Genomic DNA, 25,643 nt, shown 5'->3' on the forward strand with positions numbered 1-25,643 from the left:
AAAACTTCTGCCACGCCTAGGATCCCAGACTGTGAGTCTGTGTTCATAAGCAAGGTAAGTGATAAAATCTTCTCATGGTCACTTTGGCTAAATTCCAGAGAGTTCAATGGCTTATCCTAAACATTATGTTGTTTTGTCAACATTCTGCAAAAAGACTGACATTTCTCTCTGCTTTAGTAGCATATAGAGGATTGGAGGGCCTTTGCAAAAAAGGTTGAAGTCAGAATTAGAAAATATTAAGGCTCACATGGTGCACTAGAAGTTACCTTGTCTGTAATCAAAAAACAACACTGCCAGATTATCTTCAGGGTTAATATATTAACTGTTTTATATAGCAGAATCGTATTCTATGTCATGCTGGAACATAATTGTAAAAAAAATTAAAAATTCTTTTTCTGTGAGCTCAAACATACTTCTTCTCTTAATTGTATCACACATATATAAATCAGAAAAAAGTTTTAATAGAGAAAACATCAAAGATAAAATGTTAGGTGACATTAGGATGTAAAGTAATAAATGAGTATTAAGTAAAAATGCCAGGCCTTGTACATCAAATAGGTTACATACCTCCACGCATCCAGGATAAAACTATTGTGTTGAACCCCTTCAGAATTCTCCTCTAAAAGCTCAAACTAGCTTTATCTCGATTATTGTTTGTGCTCTTTAGTCATTGAAATTTTCTGTGGATACATTTAGATAATTTTACTCTTTATCAAATTACATTCACCATTAAAGAAGGATGATTTACTCCATCATTTGGGAGTATATGTTTATTCAAACATACAGGCAATAAGAAACCTCTGAAAGGAAATACATTTAGTTTTTAATAAGAATTGATACAACAAAAGAATTTTATTTTCTTCCAGATTTTTTTGGTATTTAATAATTATATCAAAAATAAACCCATAACTAATATATTAAAAATAACATTTTAAACTTTGAACATAGCTTTCCAGTTTTTGTTTCTTACTCATAAACCTGCAATAGCTTCCACCATGGCAAAAATATTGGAAATAAAATGCCTTGAAAAATTACTAATTTTAGCATAGAATAAGTATTATATGTATCTGCAGTGTAGAATACAAAGAAGTTCAAAGCAAGAGATTATATTCACTTCGGTTTGAGTCATATCTGAGAGTGTTTTATGCAAAATAAAGGATTGTAATAGTAAATAAATAATAAATGGTAAATAAATAAAGGATTGTAATAATAAAGTATTGTATTTGAAAGAAAATGTGAAACCATGAATTATTTTAAGCAAAGGAATACCAGTGTTTGAAAGATCAGATTGCTAGCAGAAAGAAAGAATTATGGAAAATGAGAAACATTTGCTTCAGGCAGGTTGCAGAAAGCATACTAAAAAAAAGAGTGCATATGAATGAAATAAAGAAAAGAAATCAACAATATGATAAGCAATTATTTGCAGTAAGGGAAGGTTAGTTTTCTAGATTCAAGCTTGTCTGGTCGAGCCACCATGCAGAATAAAAAGTAAATGGATAACAACAAAGTTGTAGAAAAGATAATGAGTCTAATTTTAAGCATGATTTTTGGGCATTGAATGGCAATTCCTTCAACATTACGGACAAATAATTCTTGTTTATTAAATAAGTTAAAATTACTGTTCAATGGTTAGAAGGTTTTAGTTGTACAAGATGAATAAGTTCTAGAGACCACCTGTACAACATTGTGCCTGTATTCACTAAAAAATGAATAGAGTTGATCTAATATTGTGTTGTTACCACAGTAATCTTTAAAAGCTTATTAGTTTTACCTAAATCCTGTATTTATGTCTTTATAGGTTCTCTAAGATTCAACTATAAAAAAACTTACTAAGGTATGTCTTCATTATATGACTTCTCACATGGAGAAATTCAGCCATAATCACTAACTTCCTTTTAAGCTACTCTTTTGCAACCTCCTCAGAAGTGCATACAAAGTAGAACATGAAAGAAAACTATCCCCAAATCCTCAATATGATTTATTTCTGGAAACCTTTACAAGTCCATGATATCAAAATTTTGAAAGGCTATGTAAGACATTAATGGACATCTATATCAACTTGAAATGATGCAGCTATAAATTTCATCTCCCCTAATTCTTCATTTAAAAAATCTAGTTATTATTAGTTAATAAACCTCTGCATCAATTCAAGTAACACTGAGATAAATATGAAGAAAACAAGCACATCCATTTAATCTATATAATTTCTAAAGAGATGAAGAAAGGCTTAGAAAAATACTACAATTTTATTTCTGTGGTGGTTCCAACCTGTGATAACTGAGAACAATACAAATAGAGATTTGAAATTCATGTTGAATCATGAATCATATGTCTGCATCTCTCAAAATCTCCAATAGCTCCAAATTCCAGGTCTCTGAGTTCATCCTGCTGGGGTTCCCGGGCAATCACAGCTGGCAACACTGGCTATCTCTGCCCCTGGCACTACTGTATCTCTCAGCACTTGCTGCAAACACCCTCATCCTCATCATCATCTGGCAGAACCCTTCTTTACAGCAGCCCATGTATATTTTCCTTGGCATCCTCTCTGTGGTAGACATGGGTCTGGCCACTACTATCGTCCCTAAGATCCTGGCCATCTTCTGGTATGATGCCAAGGTTATTAGCCTCCCTGAGTGCTTTGCTCAGATTTATGCCATTCACTTCTTTGTGGGCATGGAGTCTGGTATCCTCCTCTGCATGGCTTTTGATAGATATGTGGCTATTTGTCACCCTCTTCGCTACCCATCAATTGTCACCAGTTCCTTAATCTTAAAAGCTCCCCTGTTCATGCTGCTGAGAAATGGCTTATTTGTCATCCCAGTGCCTGTGCTTGCAGCACAGCGTGATTATTGCTCCAGGAATGAAATTGAACACTGCCTGTGCTCTAACCTTGGGGTCACAAGCCTGGCTTGTGATGACAGGAGGCCAAACAGCATTTGTCAGTTGGTTCTGGCATGGCTTGGAATGGGGAGTGATCTAAGTCTTATTATACTGTCATATATTTTGATTCTGTACTTAGATTGAACTCAGTTGAAGCTGCAGCCAAAGCCCTGAGCACTTGTAGTTCACATCTCACCCTCATCCTTTTCTTTTACACTATTGTTGTAGTGATTTCAGTGACTCATCTGACAGAGATGAAGGCTACTTTGATTCCAGTTCTACTTAATGTGTTGCACAACATCATCCCCCCTTCCCTCAACCCTATAGTTTATGCACTTCAGACCAAAGAACTTAGGGCAGTCTTCCAAAAGGTGCTGTTTGCCCTTACAAAAGAAATAAGATCTTAGAGACCTTCTCCGTGATGTACATGAACCTCAGCTTCTCCTAAACTGGATAGTAAAATTTCAAAGAGGATAAATGAGTAAGTGAATACCTTTGGGATTCCCTTTTTATATTTGTATGTAAATAATTGTGAAAGCTTCAGAAAAGATACAAAAAATCACAGTAGCCTAAAATATTGACAAAAGCTAAATATTTAAATATATTTGAGAATATGGAAGAAATTTCTGCCAAATCAAATTGGATTTAAAGAACTTAATGATTGATATCTATCTCTTAAAATAAAAATGAATATAATCACACACCCACACATACACACACAGACACACATACATTCAATCAGAGAAATGAGTGATTGGGACATGAATCACAGGTCATGCTTGCACATTGTTAGCTGTAACTTGGGAGCAAAGTCAGTCTGCCTGAACAAGCATTACTCCAGTAATATGAAATACAGAGGTCGGAAAAGAAAATAATTCAGATAAAGCCAAATCAGTCAATGATGAGGATTTAGGTGGAATATGAGATGACTCAGCTTGGACAGACAGAACCCAAAAGATTCATCTATCTAGAACGATCTGGTGCTTACGCCATTTGCCTCTCCAGATTTGCTCTCTGCCCTTTGTGCACTGCTCTGTAAACTGGAGGGCTGACTTTCACATATTGTAAGCCCAAACTCCTTTGTCTTTCGGTGTTCAGTTGAATTGAGCCAATGTGATGCATGACAGATTATAGTTCAAGAGGAGACAGCATTTGGGCTATTTATTATTCTACTCCCAGCCTGCTTTGACATTAGGGTTTTCACTGGATATGTCCCTTCTCTGGCCACCCACCTGCTACAGCTACAGCTTTTATGGAAATATAGTAACAGGCTTATCTTGTCTTCTTTCTTCAGGCCACGGGGCTGATAAAGGCTTCCTGATAGTAGTCTCTGAGTGCCCAGCATCCATTATTTTTTAATATCCACTTGTTTTCTTAAAACAACCTACTACTCAATACCAACTTCATTAAATTGTCTTCAAACTCACATTTCTTTGTGCCTTTTTTTTTCCCCCCTTTCTGAGACCCTGACTGACTCACTGGCTTTATTTATATCACCAGCATCTATCTCTACCATAGCTACTCATCCACTACTACTACCACACCCACATAAGAATGTAGGCAGCTTCAGCAAAATCTTCAGATGATCAGATATAAAGACACTGCAGGCAGGAGGTCGATATAGAACTTTTTCCCTGTGAAATTTTTACTTTGAGAGTTTTCCTTTCTTTTTTTTTTAATAGTCCTAAACAATGAATGGGCAAAATAAGGCTTAATCTATTATTGTCTTGTATTTCAATCTTTTCCAGGCTACTTTCCATTAAACACATGCTCAGATTAATGCCATTAAATAGCTAGGACATTCCTTGAAATATGAGTATTAATTTTGGGTGCAGGAATACCAGTTGCTAGAAAGTCTGTTATACATTATATAATGTCAACTCCTCTTCCAGTTAGATTTCAAAAGTAAACCCTATCAGTTTTCAGGTAAAATGAAAATAATGTAATGTATCTTTCTTATTAGTCTGGCCTTTCACACAAACTTCAATTTTTTTCATTTAAAAATTAATAAAGAGAAAAGACTCCATGCCCTTTGTATTCATAAGACTACTTTTTTTTTTACTAACAATATAGTTGAGAACATTAAGATAATTTAAGAAAATTTATGTTTGACATTTTCTATAAAGTTACAAGAAGATAGTGTTCATATTAAATAAGAATCATCAGCTGGGCACAGTGGCTTACACTTGTAATCCTAGCACTTTGGGAGGCCAAAGTAGGAGGATCACTTGAGGCCAGGAGTTTGAGACCAGCCTGGGCAACATAGTGAGAACCTATCTCTATAAAAAATACAAATAAATAAAAATAAAATTAGGCAGGCATGGTGGCTCATGCTGATAGTCCCAGATACTCAGGAGGCTGAGGTGGGAGGACTGCCCGATCCCAGGAATTTGAGGCTGCAGTGAGCTGTGATCACACCATTGCACTCCAACCTAGGTGAAAGAGTGAGACTCTGACTCAAAAAAAAAAAAAAAAACCATGATAAGTGGGCAGTTCAATGGAATTAAATGAGATGACATGTTATTCCAGCAGGAATAACTTACATATTACAGCCTAGAAAAATTAAAAAATTTAAAAATGTGTGTGCACCTTTCACACGTCCCTTCAAGGGAACCTGATATAAGTAGCATTGTTGACTGACATCCTCTGGCTTCTACACCATTAGATGCATCTGCACCTTCACACAAAGCTCATGCTTCCCTTGGCTGCTCCCAGACAATGACCAGACACAGTAAGAGGACGAGTGCTAGGCCATTCTGGCCAGAAATGAAACTCTTTTAATGGTCAACTTTTGCATGAGGACTCTGAACTGGCCTGGCTAAGACTTTCTCAGAGCTGCACTGAGGGCTGATACTTTTCTTAGGCAATCTTTCCTTCTCTTTCTCTTTTCTTGGTTGTCAGAGCTGCATCATGGTTTAAAGATTCTCTTAATCTTTTCCTCCCTTCTTATCCTTTACATTTCACATTTTCCCCCCAATAAACCTATCTGATGACTAGTCCTATCTAGTTGTCTGCTTTGTAGAGGACTAAACCCAACACAGATCATAATAGGAGTGAAATGATACAATACAGGACACATTTAATCCCCTAGTACAAGGAATTGACTCAATTGTTGAAAATTTTACCAATCGTAATGTGACAAAACACCCTTGTGGAGGGAAATGCCCTGGCTGGTTCAACTCTTTAAGGCATTTGAAAGGTATGCGGAGGGGTGGACAATGGCAGGAAGGATAGTGGAGTTGACTGATTACTGCTATGCTATATGGAAACCACGTAGAGTACTAATGACAAAATGAAGGCAGTTAACAAATAGTAAAAATGAAGTGTGATAGATTGCAAAGCTTGTAAAGATGCTCTTATCTCCTGAAGTAAAAAGGGTAACAACAGCTGGGGAGTACACTTGGGCATGAAATTTGAGTCTCAGCTGGGTGCAGTGGCTCATGCCTCTAACCCTAGTATTCTGGGAGGTTGAGGAAGGGAGGTCCCTTGAGCCCAGGATTGAGACCAGCCTGGGCAGCGAGGGAAACCCCGTCTCTACAAAAAATACAAAAATTAGCCAGGTGTGGTGGAACGTGCCTATAGTTCCAGCTACTCAGGAGGCTGAGGTGGGAGAATCGCTTGAGCATGGGAGGTGGAGCTTGCAGTGAGCCAAGATAGTGCCACTGCACTCCAGCCTAGTGGAGCGCACAGTGAGCCAAGATGGAACCACTGTATTAAAAGAAAGAAATAAAAGGAAAGAAAAGAAGAAAAAGAAAATTGCGTCTCAGAACTCCATGATTGTTTAATACTTAACAAGACAGAACTATTATACCAAGGTGTGCACTCTGGTTGAGAAAATCTGGGGCAATGAAACATGGGATGTGGATATCTGAATGGATGACCTTGAAGATGTATTTTGCAAACTAGCTCACTCCTTTATTTATAACATGAGAGCTAACACTCTCATGCAGGAAGATAATAAAGAAGTTTATGCAGGAAGATAATAAAGGAGTTTATGCAGGAAGATAATAAAGAAGTTTCTCTCATACAAGACTATTGTTACTGCCCACTCTAGATTGTCAGGCTGGTAACTAAGGTTAAATTCCAGTATGATTACAGCACGAACAAGCTGCAAGAATCCAGGGGATTGAAAATTAAGGGAGCTTAATCAAGAGGATAAGATCTTAAGACATAAGAACATAGAGAATAAGCAATAATTTTTTGACTTGGGAAAATTATTGTGGACACTGTATTGAACACCCTGGTCAGAATTCCTGGAGATGGGTCAGACTCACTGTGACAGTGACTCTTAGAAGCCTAGAGAATGTGATGGACGATGATGAGTCAAGTGGTAATGCCTGAGCTGCCCTGGCAGTTGGGCATTGCTTTGCACTTGGGCAATGCAAAGATGAAGCAGCTGGGGATGCTGAAATCGACATATTATATGAGGCCAAAAGAGTCACCAGAGAAGTATGTTCTATGGAACGCCCCAGAAAACACAACATTCACCAATGAATGCAGAAATGAGTGGGGGCACCAGTATTACTAAAATGTTCAGCTACGGCTCTCTTTTTCAGAGCAGGTGTGAGCATAGGAGAGACAGTCAAAGAGCTGGATTGTCTAGTAGTTGTGGGGGTGATAGACCTTTGAAGTAACAGATAGCAAGTTGAGGCAAATAACTGCCAGAAGCCAGGGGACAGCAATTACTTAAAAACCAGCAAGGGTAAACTAGCTGCCAAAGAGGCTTCACCTGTAGGGAGTTATGGAAATGGTGTCCTTAAGAGCAAATTAATAGGCAGCCAACAAGGGTGACGCCTAACATCTGCAATCACAAGAAAGCAGGAATGGAGGAGCTGAAAAACAGGTAGATGATATTTTAAAAAATACAGAATTTCTGAAACCAACAATTCACTGAAGGAATTACAAAATACAGTTGAAAGCTTTAAATGAGACCAAGCAGAATAGTACATTTCAGAGACTGAAGTCGGGTTTTTAAATTAACCTAGAAGAAAGCAAGCAAACAAGAACGAAAGAGAGAGAAAGAGAAAGAGAGAGAGAAAGAAAGAAAAGAAAGAGAGAGAGGAAGAAAGAAAAAAAGAAAAAAGGAAGGAAGGAAGGAAAATTTAAAAAATGAACAAAGGCTTTGAGAAACATAGGTTTATGTAAAATGATAAAACCTCTGAGGTATAGGCATTCCTGAGGGAGAAGAGAAATAAATAAAAAGTTTGGAAAACTTATTTGAGGAAATAATTAGGAAAATTTCTCTAGTCTTGCTAGAGGTGTAGATATCCAGACACAAGAAACTCAGAGAACACCTGAAAAATACTTTGCAAGATGAATATCACCAAGGCATATAGGCATCAGACTATCTAAAGCCAATATGAAGGAAAAGATCCTGAAAGCAGCAAAAGAGGCACATCAAAACACCTATAAAATAAATCTCGTCAGAGTAACAAAGTACTCCTCAACAGAAATCTTACAAGCCAGAAGGGACTGGGGTACTATTTTTAGTCTTCTTTAACAAAAGTACTACCAGCTAAAAATTTTGTGTTCTGCTAAATTGAGCTTTGTAAATGAAGGAGAAATAAGGCTTTCCCAGATAAGCAAACACTAAGGAAATGTGTCACCACTCTGCTGGCCCTACAAGAAGTTCACAAAGGAGTTCTAAACAAGAAAATAAAAGGGTGATACTTGCCACAATAAAAAAACAAGTGAAAGTAAAAAACTCATAGATCTTCTAAAGCAACCACAAAAATGGGACTACAAAGCAATTAGGTAACAATGAACATCATGACAAGAACAAAATCTCATGTATTAATATTAAGCTTGAACATGAATGTACTAAATGCTCCACTTAAAACATATAAACTGAGAAAATGGATTAAAAACAATATTCAACCATGTGCTGCCTATTAAAATGCACCCAATGAGCACAGACATTCACAGGCTCAAAGCAAAAAGGTATAAAAAGATGTTTCACACAAATGGAAAACAATAGCAAGCAAGAGTAGTTAGCTATACTTATATAAGCCAGACTTTATATAAACAACAGTGAAATAAGACAAAGAAAGACATTGTGCAATGTTAAAGAAATCAATTCAATAAAATGTGACAATTCTGAACATATATGCATCCAACATCAGAGCAACCAGTTTCATAAAACAAATACTACTGGACCTAAGTAAAGTGGTAGAAACAATACAATAACAGGAGGGGACTACAATACACCAGTGACCACCCTAGACAGATCACTGTGGCAAAAAAATCAACCAAAAAAACCTTCTGAACTTAAATTGCCCTCTAGATTAAATGCTAAACAGACATATACAGAACATTCTACCCAACAATCACAGAACATACATTTCTGTATATTTCTGTTGGCACATGAAACAGTCTCAAAAATTGCTCAAATGCTAGGCCAGTCTCCATAAACTTTTAAAAACTGAAATAATATCAAGCATATTCTTAGACCGCAGTGGATTAAACTAAAAATGAATACCAAAAGGAAGTCTCAAAAATATACAAATACTTGGAAATCAAACAACCTGCTTCTGAATAATCTTTGGATAAACAACAAAATCAAGGCAGAAATTTTTTAAACATTGAAACACATGAAATAGAGACACAATATACTAAATCATTTGGGAAATGGCAAAAGCTGTTTTAAGTGGGAAGTCTATAGCATTAAATGCTGACATTAAAAATATAGAAAGATTTTAATTTAAAACTCTAACATTGTACCTCAAGGAACCAGAAAAATAAGAACAACTAAAACCCAAAGCTAGGATAAGAAAATAAAGAACAAATATCAGAGAAGAGATAAGTGAAATTGAAACAGAAAAATACAAAGATAAAGAAAATGGAAAGTTGGTTCTTTGAAAAGATAAACAAAATTGATAGACCACAGCAAGATTAATGAAGGAAAAAGAAAATTTGAACAAACAAAATCAGAAACAATAAAAGTGATATGACAAATGATGCCACAGAAATATAAAAGATTATAAGAGACTATAATGAACATCTCTGAGGGTACAAACTAGCAAGCCTAAAAAAGACGGATAAATTCTGGTTAACATACAACCTCCTAAGATTCAATCAAGAAAAAGTAGAAATACTGACCAGACCAATAACAAGTAGTGCAACTGAATCTTCTAACAAAAAATGCCTAGGACCAGAGGCATTCACAATCAAATTCTACCAGACATATAAAGAAGATTTAGTCATAATCATACTGACGCTGTTTCAAAAAATTGAAGAGGAGGGAATCCTCCTTAACTGGTTCTATGATGCTTGTTTCACCCTGATTCCAAAGCCGGGTAAGGACGCAACAAAAAAGAAAATTACAGGCCAATCTTCCTGATGAGAATTGATACAAAAATCTTCAGCGAAATACTACAAGACAATCCAACAGGACATTAAAAAGATAATGCACCACAATCAAGTGGGTCATATTCCAGTGGTGCAAAGGTAGTTCAACAAATGCAAAAGTGGTTCAACAAATGCATGCCCATATGCCCCTGAGGCCTAACATACGGGCATAACACAATTAAAAACAAAAGACTGGGCATGGTGGCTCACGCCTGTAATCCCAGCACTTTGAGAGGCTGAGGCGGGTGAATTACCTGAGGTCAGGAGTTCGAGACCAGCCTGGCCACCATGACGAAACCCTGTCTCTACTAAAAATACAAAAATTAGCTGGGCATGGTGGCACATGCCTGTAATCCCAGCTACTAGGGGAGCTGAGACAGGAGGATTGGAGGATCTCTTGAACCTGGGAGGCAGAAGTTGCAGTGAGTCAAGATTGTGCCACTGCACTCCAGCCTGGGCAACAGAGTGAGACTCCATCTCAAAAACAAACAAACAAACAAAAACCATATAATCATTTTAACACATGTGGAAAAAGCTTTTGACAAAACTCATCATCTCTTCATGATAAAAACTGTTAACAAACTAGGCACTGAGGGAACATATTTAAAAAATAGTAAAAGCCATATACATCAAACCAACAGTCAACATCATATTGAATGGGCAAAAGTTGAAATCATTTCTCCCAGCAACTGGAACAAGCCAAAGATGCCCATGTTCACCACTCCTATTCAACATGATATTGGAAGCTCTCTCTAGAGCAATCAGGGAAAAGAAATAAATAAAAGGCATCCAAATTTAACAACAGAAAGTCAAACTATCTCTATTTGCTGATGATATGATCTTATATGTAGAAAACCCTAAAGACTCATCCAAAAGGCTCCTAGACTTGAAAAGTGACATCGGTAGCATTTCAGGATATAAAATCAAAGTACAAAGATCAGTAGCGTTGTTATACACCAATAACAATCAAGCAGAGAACAAAATCAAGAACTCAATTTCATTAATATCTAGAAAAAAATATACAATATCTAGGAATACATGTAACTATGCTGGTGAAAGATCTCTACAAGGAGAACTATGATACACTGATGAAAGTAATTTTAGATGACGCAAATATGAAAAATCACCTCATGCTCATGAATTGGAAGAATCAATATTGTTATAATGACCATACTACCCAAAGCAATCTACACAGTCAATGTGATCCCTATCAAATTACCAATATCATTTTTCACAGAATTAGAATAAGCAATTCTAAAATTCACATGGAACCAAAAAAGAGCCAAATAATCAAAGCAATCTTAAGTAAAAAGAAAAAAATCTGGAAGCATCACATTACCTGACTGCAACTACAATGCTATAGTAACCAAAACAGCATGGTATCAGGTAACATCACATTACTTGACTTCAACTACAATGCTATATTAACCAAAACAGCATAGTAATCAAAATGCATGGTAACAACATTTTCTTTTTTGTTGTGTCCTTACCCAGCTTTGGTACAAGTAAAGACACATAGATCAGTAAAACAGAATAGAGTACTCAGAAATGAAGCCACATACTTATGACCAACTGATCTTCGACAAAGCCACTAAAATAAACACTGGGGAAACGTCACACTATTCAATAAATGGTACTGAACAATTGGATAGCTGCAGGTAGAAGAATGAGCCTGAACCTCTATCTCTCATTATATGCCAAAACTAATTTAAGATAGGTTAAAGACTTAATCATAAGATCTAAAACTATAAATATCCTAGAAGAAAACCTAGGAAAAATTCTTCTGGATATTTAGGCAAAGAATTTATGAGTAAGTTGTTGAAAGGAAATGCAATCAAAACAAAAATAGATGAATGAGGCATAATTAAACTAAAAAGCTTCTGCAAAGCAAAAGAAACAATCAAGAGAGTAAGCTGACAACCTACAGAATGGGAGAAAATATTGGCAAAGTATGCATCTAACAAAGGAGTAAATCCATCATCTACAAGGAACTCAAGCAACTCAACAAGAACACAAATAACACCATTCCAAAGTGGGCAAAGGACACAAACATATGTATATGTTCTTTCTTTTCAAAAGAAAATATACAAGTGGCCAACAAACATATGAAAAAATACTGAATACTGCTTATCATCAGAGAAATGCAAATTAAAACCACAATGAGATATTGTCTTACACCAGTCAGAATATCTGTGATTAAAATGTGTATAAACAACAGATTTTGTCATGGAGAAAACTTATATACTGTGAGCGGGAATGTAAATTAGGAAACCTTTATGGAAAACAGTATGGAGATTTTTCAAATAAATAAAATTAGAACCACAATTTGAACCATTAGAACCACCAGCAATTGCACTACTCTGTATTTACCATAAGGGAAATGAATCATTACATAAAAAAGATATCTGTATTTGTATGATTATCTCAGCACTATTCATAATAGCAAAGATAGCGAATCAGACTAAATGTACATCAATGGATGACAGGGTAAAGAAAATGTGAGATAGGCTGGGCACAGTGGCTCATGCCTATAATGCCAGCACTTTGGGAGGCTGAGATGGGAGGATCACTTGAAACCAGGAGTTGGAGACCAGCCTGGTCAACATGGTGAAACCTGTCTCTAGTTAAAAATACCAAAAAAAAAAAAATATATATGGGGCATGGTGGTGCTAAGCCTGTAGTCCCAGCTATTGGGGAAGCTGAGTTAGTGGTGAGAGAGAGGATTTGAAATACATTGGTCAAAGGTAACAAAATTAGTTCCAGCTATTTGGAATTCTGAGGGGAAGGAATCGTTTGTGACCAGGACTTCAAGGCCAACCAGCCTTTGCAAAATAGACAGACCTCCTATCTAAAAAAATAAATAAAATAAAATAAAACAAAAATGCAGTTATATAGGAGGAATAAGTTCAAGAAATTTATTGTACAGCATCATATCTACAGGTAATAGAAATGTAGTGTATTCTTGGGCAATAAGGGAGATTTCAAATGTTCTCACCACAAAAATGACAATTGAGTTAACATATATGTTAATTAGTTTGATTTAGCCTTTCCACAATGTATGTGTATATATGTGTATATATATTATATTTCAAAACATCGTGTTGTACATGATAAACATCTACAATTTATACAACAATTAAAAAAAGAATACAAAAAATCGGTAAACCTAATAAATGAGGCATTTCTTGTGAATATATACTGAGCCTATACCCCAGTCGTAGACAATATTTATTCTTCTCAATCACGTGTAAAACATTAAACCAATCCAGATCTTATTCTTGTTAATGAGATCACTCAATACCATCAACAAGTTCTGTAAAGAAAAATAAAGGAAAATGCCACAAGTAACTACTGTCACAATGCATTAAAACCAATAATATAAAATTTTTAAATACAGTGTACTTACTAAGGTCGCATAGTTAAATGACAATTAGACAACTGTATCTTATCAACTTGGCACATAACTATTGTCATGAATAAATGGGGACCCTAATATATAATAAAAATCTATTTTGAGAAAATATCAGGTAAGAAATGTCATAGCAATTTCATACCCATGTTCATTTATCGTATTTTTCTTTTGAAAGGATCTACATATATAAGATCAAGCTATGTTACATAAATTACACACATCTAACATGAACTTTTAATCAGCTATAGTAATTCTGTTTTGAAATGGACTAGTTTTATAATGTTAAATTAAAATTGTAATATTTATGTTATAATGCAACATGATGATTTTTGTTAAAACATATATAGTTAATGCATGGCAATACATATATAGGATTTTAATTAAGGTAAATCTATACCATAACTTCAAGTGTTAGAACTATGAGTGCTTTTTAATTTCCTTATAAATACCGTTATGTTTTTTCAAGTTAGCATATGTTATTATTTTTATCTTCATAAAATGGATATAATTTATAATCAGTTATTTTTAGCAATAATAATTAGTTATTTTTAATTATTGTATCATAATGATGATTATTTCAAGGTTTGTATATTCCTCTAATTTTTCCTAATTTAATATATAAGTGTAATAAGTTTAAACTTTTGATTACATTTTAGAACACCCAACTATTCATAATTCATTTCTCTCACTTGAAAAAGTAAAAATTTTATTAAAAAAATAAACTTTTTGAACCAGGGGCCATATTTGCATAGTTCCCAGCCTGCTTTGGAAAGCAGAAAGTTCTAAATAAATGTTAATTGAAAGGAGTAAAATGATACATTAATATAAAAAAATTTAAAAAATGGATTAGTTTATGAATGAACAAAACATTCTCTACTTCTGTGCTTTTGATATCTTTCCCACAGGGCAGTGGAGAAGAAGAAAACATTAATCTGCAGTAAGTATTAAATCCTAGTCTTTATTAAAATAACTTGTGTTCATTTTCATTCTCTCCCTGACTCATATATACACTCTAATACACAAACACACACATATGGGATTATTTGCTTATATACGTATCATTATTTGGACACTGAGAATGGAAAGTTCTTGTTCTTTCTCCTCTTCCCATAGAGGTTATCTTGATTCTCACACCAACTTCTGTGTCTCTGAGATTCTTAAATATCCCCTTGGGACACATAACATGTATTTCTCTTTAAGGCTCAGTTCAATAGTTCAGACTTAAAGGAATTTATAGGCTGATGGCTGTGGATATATATATTAATTCTAGGATTGTGATTTTTTTTTTGACCAAGATTGTTAACACCTGGAGTAGATTGCGTTTACAGATCACTGTTCTGCTATCCAGAAACGAAGGTACTAAAAATATGCAAAAGAGGGGATAGTGACAAAATTTATTTTCTGTAGTCAGCAAGATAAAGTGAAGAGGAGCTTTGGGTATATCTCAGTTGTTTATCATTTATCCAGCTAAGTCATTGATTCCAATCACATAGTTGGAAGGAAGAAGCATTGTGTGAGGTTGAGTTCTTTTGGAAAACATTTATTTTCCCAAATCAAGCATTAAAATTCAGTGTGAATTATAATGATTATGATTATCTGTGTATTTCTCTATTTAAATGGGAATCCTTTTTTACTAGTGGTGGAAGTCAAGTGTGGATTACCCCCACAACAAGGAGAAATGAAAGACTAGCTAGAGAATATTTACCCATTACTCTTGCTTCTTACTTGCTCTCCTTTACTTCCCCCAAATCATAGTCTAATTTTCCTTGGTTATTTCCTGGAAAGACTGAGATAGGACTTTTGTTTCATGTGTTTGCAGTAGCAAAATCTAATCTACATGGAGCAAGCAACCCTCATATGAGAAGGTGGGTCTACTAGATTGGAGATGGTTGAACGAAAACAAAACAAAACAAAACAAAACAAATTTATTGGCCTACAGAGTTTAATAATGAGGTTAAATAGAAGATAACATGTATCAATATTACTTTTCCAATGACTCTTTCCACACCCCAGCATAGCAAAGTCAACTTTCTTTGCAGAAGAAATTAAACTTTGATGTGTACAAACTATTTTAAATGTTTTAGAAAGAAAATTGCATACGTTTGTACTTATTAATAATACTTAGATAGTTATGTAGTTCTTGGAGAGCTTTGTAAATGTGTTGAAGATGGGACCTAAATTGTTGTGTAAGCATAAAGCCAGTTTTAGTGACTAAAGGTATGCCGAAAACAAGAAAATATAGGAAATACTAATAAAATATTTATCTAGTATTTAGATACAAGTGTGCATGTAATCTCAGAAGCAAATTATTCTATTTTCGGTTTAGGAGATATGTATGCTTCCCCTAATTTCTCTACCTACTTCTAACACATGGATACTTATTTCACATGCAGTGGAACCATGAACACATACTTGGATATGTGCAGGTTCAATACAGATCTACAAGTATATTTTTCTCCACCCAGGTAATTGTTCTTTCCACACATAATTCATTAAGACATTAAAAATAGCATTTTCCATTACTTGAAATGGTCACTTTAACTCCAAGAAAAGCTGCAAAAGTGCATCCTGAGCTGCTATTTACAAAGCAATGTATAGCCCAAAACAAGCATTGAGCATCACATTTAATAAGACACTGTTCAATATATTAAAGTGACATGGAGAAAAGAATCGTGACACTATTGAATAGTTTATACTAAATTTTTATAAATTATTGAAAAAGTAGTTTTATAAATGGATTATTGCCACTGTCACTGTCAGTTATTTTGCTTAATAATATATTGCAAAACATCTGAAAAATGAGGTATGTGTAAAAAATCTGAAAAATATAATGGTGACTACAAATATAAAATATAAATTCATAGTTCATAAATTCTGTCTGAAAGGCAGAATCCTGTAATTTTGATGTTCACAGAAAAACATTTCATGTATTGAAAAGACTATCTTTTATGCTTTTACAAAATAATAATTAACATACTTCTGAAAATTCCTAAGCTAAAATTTCAATTTTTGAACCACTCACTTACCTTAATTAAAAATTTAAAAATGAGTTTATAAGCTGCTATGTAATGTAAGTGTAACTTTGGGAGGTCCTCATATTAACATTGTCCTTCCATATCAACAAAGTGAGAATGTGAATTTAAGTGCTTTTCGTTACTTGTGTTATAGAAAAACCTTATCAAACTCGGAAAAAAAACAATTTGGTACAATTACCTGTAATTACACAATGCTAAGCGTTTTGTCTTCTCAAAGTGATCTTGACTTGAGTGTTTTAGCTTTGAATTCTTTTTTCTAGTATTAGTATATCCTCTCTAAGTATGAGGTACACTGTTTATCTAAAAATATTATGTTTGTATATATTTTTAAACCTTTGTGTGTAATTTTCATTCTGATGAAATCTTATACTGCATATATAATTTTTAAAAATTAGTTGGAATTATTTCAACTTGATGGGAAGTTTAAATTATTTTTATATCCAAAACCAATGTTTGTTCTGCCTTTGTCATCTTTTTTTTTCCACTTTGTATTCTCTGTTTCTCTACTTTATGAGAGAGATGCCTTATGTTGTTTATCTCTTCTAGTAATCTTAAGTAAAACTTTCTTTTTTTTCCTTCTAGTGGTTTCTTTTATACATTCCAAGTAATATTAGGTTGGTGCAAAAGTAATTGTGGCTTTGCCGTTACTTTTAATGGTAAAAACCGCAATTATGTTTGCACCAATCTAATAATACTTAGATTATAATTTAATAATTATCAAAATAAAGTGTTTCGGGTGAGTCATTCACTTTTTCATTTATTTATTTATTTATTTATTTTAAAATTGACATTTATTGAGTATCTAATATGAGAGATTTGATTTGCTCGGCTCTGAGGATGCTTTACCAGACACTGTCCTTACATCGGTGATTTCACTGAATTTTGGAGAATTCCTAAATATAAGTTGATTTTCATAATATCATGAGGGAAATATAATTAAAGAGAATAATTGTTTGAACAAATCAATTTCTTACCCCTAGTCAAGGCTATTGGTAGCTACATTATCTTAAAATAATTTAAAGGATGGGTCGCTATCATGTCCAAAGGACATTTGAGACCTCCTGATGATGGTTCTGCTTGAAGAATGTATAGGGATTAGCTACATTTGAGGGGAGTGGGCAAAGGGAGCACCAAGGAGATACAGGTTTGCCTATCACAAAGCTGAGAATGTCAGTGCGATATGAGTAGGAAACAGCAAACGGCAACAGAAGAAAATGCTGTTCCTATCACTTTGACCTGTCAGAATTCTAATCATGCTCCAGGTCTGGAAGCATCTGTCCTCTTCTCTAGGAGCATCTCCTGAGGCTAGGTTAGACACACAGGTGCTCCTATGACACCCAGTATAACGCTAACATTTTGTAATGACTTGAGGACATATCTTTGAGGAGCATGCCTATTAACAAGTTTAACCTGTGTTTTTCTACTATTTTCAAAACAAGTTGCCTTTTGATAAATCTGATCTGTCCTCTTCATCTTACCCAATAAGGCAGAACATGTGACTGTACTTCCTATCAGATGCTAATCTTAAAACAGTGTATTTTATTAATGGAGGTTAGGATGAATACCTCCTCTGATGGTGCACAAAAGAGAGTTCATTTGGTGGCACTCATGATTCCTACGGTGTTAATTTTTGTAAGCATTGCCAAAATGGCTGCCAGCCTGAGAAGAAAATACAAATATGGGTATTGAGCACTTAAAATGTGGTAGCATGTTTTAACATATTACGTCCTTTAATCCTCTTGGCAATTTAATTTTTGTTATTATAAATTCTAACATACATATGCAATTTTACAATTAATCCAATTACATGTTGATTGATTTTTACAACCTGAATCTTGTATATCTCACAACCAAATCAAGTAAGAGAATATGACCAGCAACTAACAGCACCCTTCTACCACATACTGCCTTTCAGTTATCACTCTCTCTCACTTTTTAAAAAGATTTTTCTATTTCTAATAGCACAGAATAATTTGATCCGTTTTTGTATTTCATTTAAAGATCACAAGATGTTACATCTATTTTAAGTCTTTCTAAAAAAAATTAACACATATTGTGAGATTCGTCTATATTATGCATATAGTCATAGATTGTTTATTCTTATTGTTACGTGGTATTTCATTGTGGGAATGTACCAAAATTTATTTACCCATTTGATGTTGATGAACATTTAGGTTTTTTCCAGTTTTAGGCTATACTACAAATCATGTTTCAATAAGCATTCTAATTGATGTATTCTAGTAAATATATATACATAGTTTTGTTGGAAATGGCAATGGTGGTCATGTGTATGTTTATCATTATGAGATATCCAATAAACAGTTGTTCTAATTTACATGTCTACCAGGAGTAAATGAGAGTTCCAGTTGTTCTACATCTTTGCCAATGCTTCGTATTTTTAGTTCTTTTCATTTTAGCTGTCCTGTTTGGTATGTCACTACATACCAAAAAAAGGTGCTTTGTCATGAGAGATACAATTTTTACTTATTTTTCTGATTAATATAAAAGTTTGTGCCTATTTACCTGTTCATTGGCACTTTTACTTCTCTTTTGAAGTGTATGTTTCTTCCTGCAACTTTTTCTTACTGATGTTGTTGAAGTACTTTATATATTTTGTGTATGTATGCATTTGGATATCTTCTAGTTTGTGTTGACTAGATACATAAAGAACAAGAAAGATATCTTGAAAAGTGAAAATATTGAATCAAAACTTCATTGACTTTTTTAATTTTAAATCTTTGTGGGCACATAGTAGGTGTATATATTTATGGGTGTATGAGATATTTTGATAGAAGCATACAATGTGTAATAATCCCTTTAAAGGGCCGGGCACAGTGGCTCATGCCTGTAATCCCAGCACTTTGGGAGCCTGATGTGGGTGGATTACCTGAGGTCAGGAGTTGGAGACCAACCTGACCAATATAGTGAAACCCCATCTCTGCTAAAAATACATAAATTAGCTGGGCGTGGTGGCATGTGCCTGTAGTCCCAGCTACTCGGGAGGCTAAGACAGGAGAATTGCTTGAATCCGGGAGGTGGAGGTTGCAGCCAAGATCGCGCCACTGCACTCCAGCCTGGGCAACAAAGCAAGACTCTGTTTCAAAAAAAAAAAAAAAAAAAATCCCAGTAAAGTAAATAGGGGTATCCATCATCTCAAACATTTATCCTTTGTGTTACAGACAACCCAATTATATTATTTTAGTTATTTTAAAACATACAATTAAATTATTATTGACTATAGACACCCAATAAATTTACTAATTTTTGAGACCCCAAGCTTCATTGAGTAATAATTTAATTAAAATTTCAAAATTCTTTGAACAGTGCCTGAGTACCCAAGAATAAATATCAGTCAGTCATTAAGAATAAAAATTAAAAAGTCAACATCTCATCTCTCAGATCATCAGTGAGGTAATCAAATGACTCTTCTTTAAAATTATATCTATATTGAGAAGAGTATAGTTATAGTTAAGATATTCTAATAAAAACACCATTTGAAAAGTCAGAATTATACTTGATTATAAATCTATGAGATTGGGAATATGTCTTTTTATAAAATAATTGATGTTTGATTGGCATCTGTGTTGAAAACTTAGACTGCCCAATAAGAATTTTTTACTGAATCAATAAATTAATCAATAAAACTAAACAGACAGACAAAATTATTTCTTGGCACTCAGAAATTTGGTTGTTGGACCATTAAAATGCATTATGGAATTTTTAAAAGTTGGGGGAGAGGGAGACAGTAAAAATAACCTATATTTTCTCGTTTTTTTTTTTAACTCTAGGAAAACCCAGACAAATTTTGAGCTATTTCATAACCTACCAGACTTATCATGCTAACACTGAATAAAACAGACCTAATACCAGCTTCATTTATTCTGAATGGAGTCCCAGGACTGGAAGACACACAACTCTGGATTTCCTTCCCATTCTGCTCTATGTATGTTGTGGCTATGGTAGGGAATTGTGGACTCCTCTACCTCATTCACTATGAGGATGCCCTGCACAAACCCATGTACTACTTCTTGGCCATGCTTTCCTTTACTGACCTTGTTATGTGCTCTAGTACAATCCCTAAAGCCCTCTGCATCTTCTGGTTTCATCTCAAGGACATTGGATTTGATGAATGCCTTGTCCAGATGTTCTTCATCCACACCTTCACAGGGATGGAGTCTGGGGTGCTTATGCTTATGGCCCTGGATCGCTATGTGGCCATCTGCTACCCCTTACACTATTCAACTATCCTCACCAATCCTGTTATTGCAAAGGCTGGGACTGCCACCTTCCTGAGAGGGGTATTACTCATTATTCCCTTTACTTTCCTCACCAAGCGCCTGCCCTACTGCAGAGGCAATATACTTCCCCATACCTACTGCGACCACATGTCTGTAGCCAAACTGTCCTGTGGTAATATCAAGGTCAATGCCATCTATGGTCTGATGGTTGCCCTCCTGATTGGGGGCTTTGACATACTGTGTATCGCCGTCTCCTATACCATGATTCTCCGGGCAGTGGTCAGCCTCTCCTCAGCAGATGCTCGGCAGAAGGCCTTTAATACCTGCACTGCCCACATTTGTGCCATTGTTTTCTCCTATACTCCAGCTTTCTTCTCCTTCTTTTCCCACCGCTTTGGGGAACACATAATCCCCCCTTCTTGCCACATCATTGTAGCCAATATTTATCTGCTCCTACCACCCACTATGAACCCTATTGTCTATGGGGTGAAAACCAAACAGATACGAGACTGTGTCATAAGGATCCTTTCAGGTTCTAAGGATACCAAATCCTACAGCATGTGAATGAACACTTGCCAGGAGTGAGAAGAGAAGGAAAGAATTACTTCTATTTGCCTCTTATGCAGGAGTTCATAAAATCTTTCTGGAAGTACTGTATTGATCACAAAATGGAGTTTGTTGACTGGTGCATTCTCAGTAAGTACCTTGGGAATCTCAACATCACTGGAAGGCCCACCAACATTTCTATAAATTTTTTACCTTCTCACTCATGTGAAGGACCAGTCTAATAATTAAACCATATTTTATTCGACAAAACCTAACGAGTCCATTTTTTATGAAAAGACAAATCTAAGTAGAAGGAGATTATGTGAGTCCTCTTTTCAATGATCACAATTTTCAGATTAATATTTCAGATTAATAGCCAGTTATTACTTTTGTCTAGAAAACATGTGCTATATATTTCTCATAACTACCAAAAACCTGTTTCTTCAATGACATTTTCCTGAAGGAGAATCTAGAGTGTATCCCATAAAGTCTAAAATGAGTTTTAAGTCTCTAAGCATCTAGCTAAAATATTGTTAGGCTGAATAGGTCACATAATTATTTCACAACAGAATAATTGGATATTTCATTTTCTTTAAAGGGGCTTTTAAAAAAGCACAGAGCCTGGAAACAGAGGTAGAGATCTTAACCAAAAATAAAAAACAGTATAATTTTTTTCTAAGACCTGTATGAAAGGGGATCAAAATCTACTTGTTTCATTTTATCTCTAATTGTGAATCTAATAAGGAAAATTAGGTATATATTTCTAATATTTAAGATTTATCTAAATTAAAAAACAAGTGAGAAACTATAGAACATAGTACTTTCATATTAATGTCTCATAAACTAAGCCAATTATATAAGGAATATCAACTCAACTTTTACTGTTATTTTTCTGTGTCCAACTGAGAAGAAAACATGTACTTCCCTGAAATTTAGTTAACTATAGTCGTCAAATTGCATTTACTCACTTAGTGAATCCTTCTTGACTATGTTGCATTTTACAAGCTAGCCAAACAGCAGTACCCACTAAAATATTATTATCCTCCATGTATCACCCTATTTCAATATTTGCTATCCTAAAGCTAAAAGTCGTCAGTATTCTCTTTACTTCCTCAACCTGACATCACTCTTCTCCTAGTTTGTCTTTCTCTTATCCCAGTTGTTATCTGAAATTGCTATTGTCAACTTCACCAATGCTTTTTTCCATGTTAACAAACTAAATAGTCCTCCTCCTTTGCTCATCTCACACTCTCTCAGGAATATTGATTTCAACTCAGTATTTCCAATATCTTGAAACACTATGTCATTTTTATTTACTTCAGAGACACTACATATTTCATTTATGTAATACACTTTGTTTAACTTTGATTTGTTTTCCACATTCTCTTCCTAGGTGTTCTCCTTTAGTGTCATGGTCTTAAGTATTGGCTATAAAACTAATGATTCCCTAAAGGAAGCTAAGGTTCAGAGAACTGTTTTCCACGTACTTATTCTTCACGGCATACTATCTTTCTTAGGTCAATATCTCCTTTTTCCCCCTGCATTCTCCAGGTCTACTCCAATTTTCCATGTCCTGCTCCTCCAGTTTATCTCCCAGTGATTTTGGCATCACGTTTGTTATATTTTAGTTTCCTTAAAAATAGATGTCATTATTCAGTGATTTTATGTGTTTTAATTTAAATACATTTTATTGTGCTAAACAACTTAATCTGCCAATTTCTCACTCAATACTTTAAGATGTATTTATCTTAAATATTTATCTTGGAACATGTATTTATATTTTATACTTGTCAATGTAATGTATATTACTTATTTCAAAATTGTTAAGTTGGCTAGATACAGTTTTGATAAAAAATTTGCATCTACTAACTACACAACACACAAAAATCACTTGTGCTTCCATACACTATCTTGAACAATGTGAAATGGAAATTAAGAAAACAATCTTTTTTACAGTAATAATATAAAAAAGAATATAACACTTTGGAATAAATTTAACCAAGAAGGCAAACATTTATGCACTGAAAACTACAAAACTTTTTTTTTAAAGAAGATGCAAATAAATGCAAAGATATTTTATGTTCACATTTTAGAAGACTTGCTACTGTTAAAATTCTCATACTGCATGAGGTAACTATGAACTTAGTGCAATCCTTATTTAATTCCCAATGAAAATTTTTATAGAAATAAAAAAGCAGTGCTCATATTCATGTGGAACCACAAAGGACTATAAATAACCAAAACAATCTTAAAGTTGAAGGCCTCGCACCTCATTATTTAAAAACATATTATAAAACGACAACAATTAAAACAGTATGTATAAATAAGTGTAATAAATTAAAACAGCACAGTATTAAGACACATAGACCAATGGAATAGAGAGCTCAGAAATAAACCCATGCACATACGGTTAATGGATGTTCAACAAGGGTGGCAAGAAAACACAATGGGGAAAGACATTCTTGTCAACAAATGAATTTGGGAAAACTGAATATCCATATGCAAAAGAATGAAATTGGACTCTTATCTTACACCACATACAAAAATAGATTCAAAGTGGATCAAAGACTTAAACCAAAGAACTAAAACCACAAAACTCCTAGAAGAAAACAAAATAGAAATATTTCATAACATTGGTCTTGGCTATGATTTCTTAGTTAGGACATTAAAAACACAAGGAAAAATAGCAAAAATAGGCAAATGGGACTATATCAAACTGAAAAGCTTTTGCACAGCAAAGAAAACAACCAATAGAGTAAAAGAGCAACCTACAGAATGGGAAATAATATTTGCAAACCATATATCTGATAAAAGATTAAAATCTAAAACATATAAAGAACTTCCAAAAATCAACAGCAAAAAATTGGTGAGAATATGAATATTGGAAAGATTGTTTTCTCTTTTTTATTACTCTTTTAAAATTGTTCTACCTGTTCTGTAGTATATCTGTCATACTACTGGCAGGTATGTAAATTTAACTAATTATTTTTTGCATATCTTGTAATGATAAAGATACGCATAACCATCAGGTCCATTTCACACAAAACTGTAAATATATAATTACCAGAACCCATCAATTAGAATGCTTACTGCAACAGGATTTGTAGAATAAAACTTAAAACTGGAAATATCTAAATGTCCATCACCATCAGATGGGTTAAATGAATTTTGGTACATTCCCACAGTACATTCCCACAGTACATTCTGTATGACAGTAAGAATATAAAATCTGCAACTTCAGGGACAGACTTTAACTCACTTCTCTTAACAATAAAAAAAAACAATTATACAGAAAGTTAGCAATGATATATAAGAACTTATAACACAATCAACATAATCTGAAAAACACTTCTAGAACATGCTACTCAACAAGACGAGAATACATTTTTTTTCAAGTGCTCATAGAACATACCCCTAAATTGTACTGAACAATGAAAGAAACCCAAACTTTTAAAAATAATTTCAAGCATACAGAGTGTATTTTCCACATAAAATGAAGTAAAACTGGAAATAAATATATTATTCATTATATATATATAATATATATATATAATGGTAGTATATATATAATATATATATAATGGTAGCATATATATGCAATGAAAATCTCCAAACAGTAGAAAACTAAACAGCACATTTCTAAATAATCTTTGGGTCAAAAAGGAAGTGTCAGGGATATTTTAAAAAATATATTGCCGGTCACAGTGGCCCATGCCTATAATCCCAGCACTTTGGGAGGCTGAGGCAGGTGGATCACCTGAGGTCAGAAGTTCGAGACCAGCCTAACTGACATGGTGAAACCCGCTACTAAAAATTAAAAAAAAAAAAAAAATTAGCCGGGCATAGTGGCCCATGCCTGTAATCCCAGCTACTTGTGAGGCTGAGGCAGGAGAATCCCTTGAACCCGGGAGGCAGAGTTTGCAGTGATCCGAGATCACGCCACTGCACATCAGCCGGGGCAGCAGAGTAAGACTGTGTCTCAAAAAAAAATTATATTGAAGAAAAATGACAATTCAACATATCAAAATGTGTGGGACACTGCAAAAGTATTACCAAGAGGGAAATTCGTAAAATTAAATAATTATATTAGGAGAATTAAAAGTCTCAGATCAATACGCTCAGCTACCACTTCAAGAGTATAGAAAAAGTCAGACTATAAATCCAAAGCAAGTAGAAAAAAGAAAA

At 34.3% G+C, this 25,643-nt stretch overlaps 2 protein-coding genes across 3 annotated transcripts; both read left to right on the forward strand.

Annotated features, from left to right (window-relative positions):
* OR52N4 (olfactory receptor family 52 subfamily N member 4) lies at positions 1-21,728 on the forward strand. Of its 2 annotated transcripts, XM_063710628.1 has the most exons (4): positions 1-54; positions 1,799-1,834; positions 14,545-14,576; positions 20,463-21,724. In XM_063710628.1, exon 4 carries the CDS (start codon positions 20,511-20,513, stop codon positions 21,474-21,476), a length of 966 nt encoding a protein of 321 aa, XP_063566698.1. In that variant the 5' UTR covers positions 1-54; positions 1,799-1,834; positions 14,545-14,576; positions 20,463-20,510; the 3' UTR covers positions 21,477-21,724. The 2 variants fall into 2 exon arrangements, with proteins under 2 accessions (XP_063566698.1, XP_004050611.2); XM_004050563.4 differs by lacking the exons at positions 1-54; positions 1,799-1,834; positions 14,545-14,576 and having other exon boundaries at positions 20,457-21,728.
* On the forward strand, positions 2,263-3,287 carry OR56B1 (olfactory receptor family 56 subfamily B member 1). The gene is given in 2 exon segments (XM_019037087.4): positions 2,263-3,013; positions 3,016-3,287. Coding segments are annotated over 2 exon segments (966 nt in total). The 5' UTR covers positions 2,263-2,319.
* Positions 21,729-25,643: the final 3,915 nt, after the last annotated feature.

Source organism: Gorilla gorilla, chromosome 9 (assembly GCF_029281585.2).
Source record: "Gorilla gorilla gorilla isolate KB3781 chromosome 9, NHGRI_mGorGor1-v2.1_pri, whole genome shotgun sequence".
NCBI classification, from domain to species: domain Eukaryota; kingdom Metazoa; phylum Chordata; class Mammalia; order Primates; family Hominidae; genus Gorilla; species Gorilla gorilla.

What these genes read in the sequence shown, in the direction of transcription:
- OR52N4 (XM_063710628.1), top strand. Translation starts at nt 20,511, where the DNA reads ATGCTAACACTGAATAAAACAGACCTAATACCAGCTTCATTTATTCTG.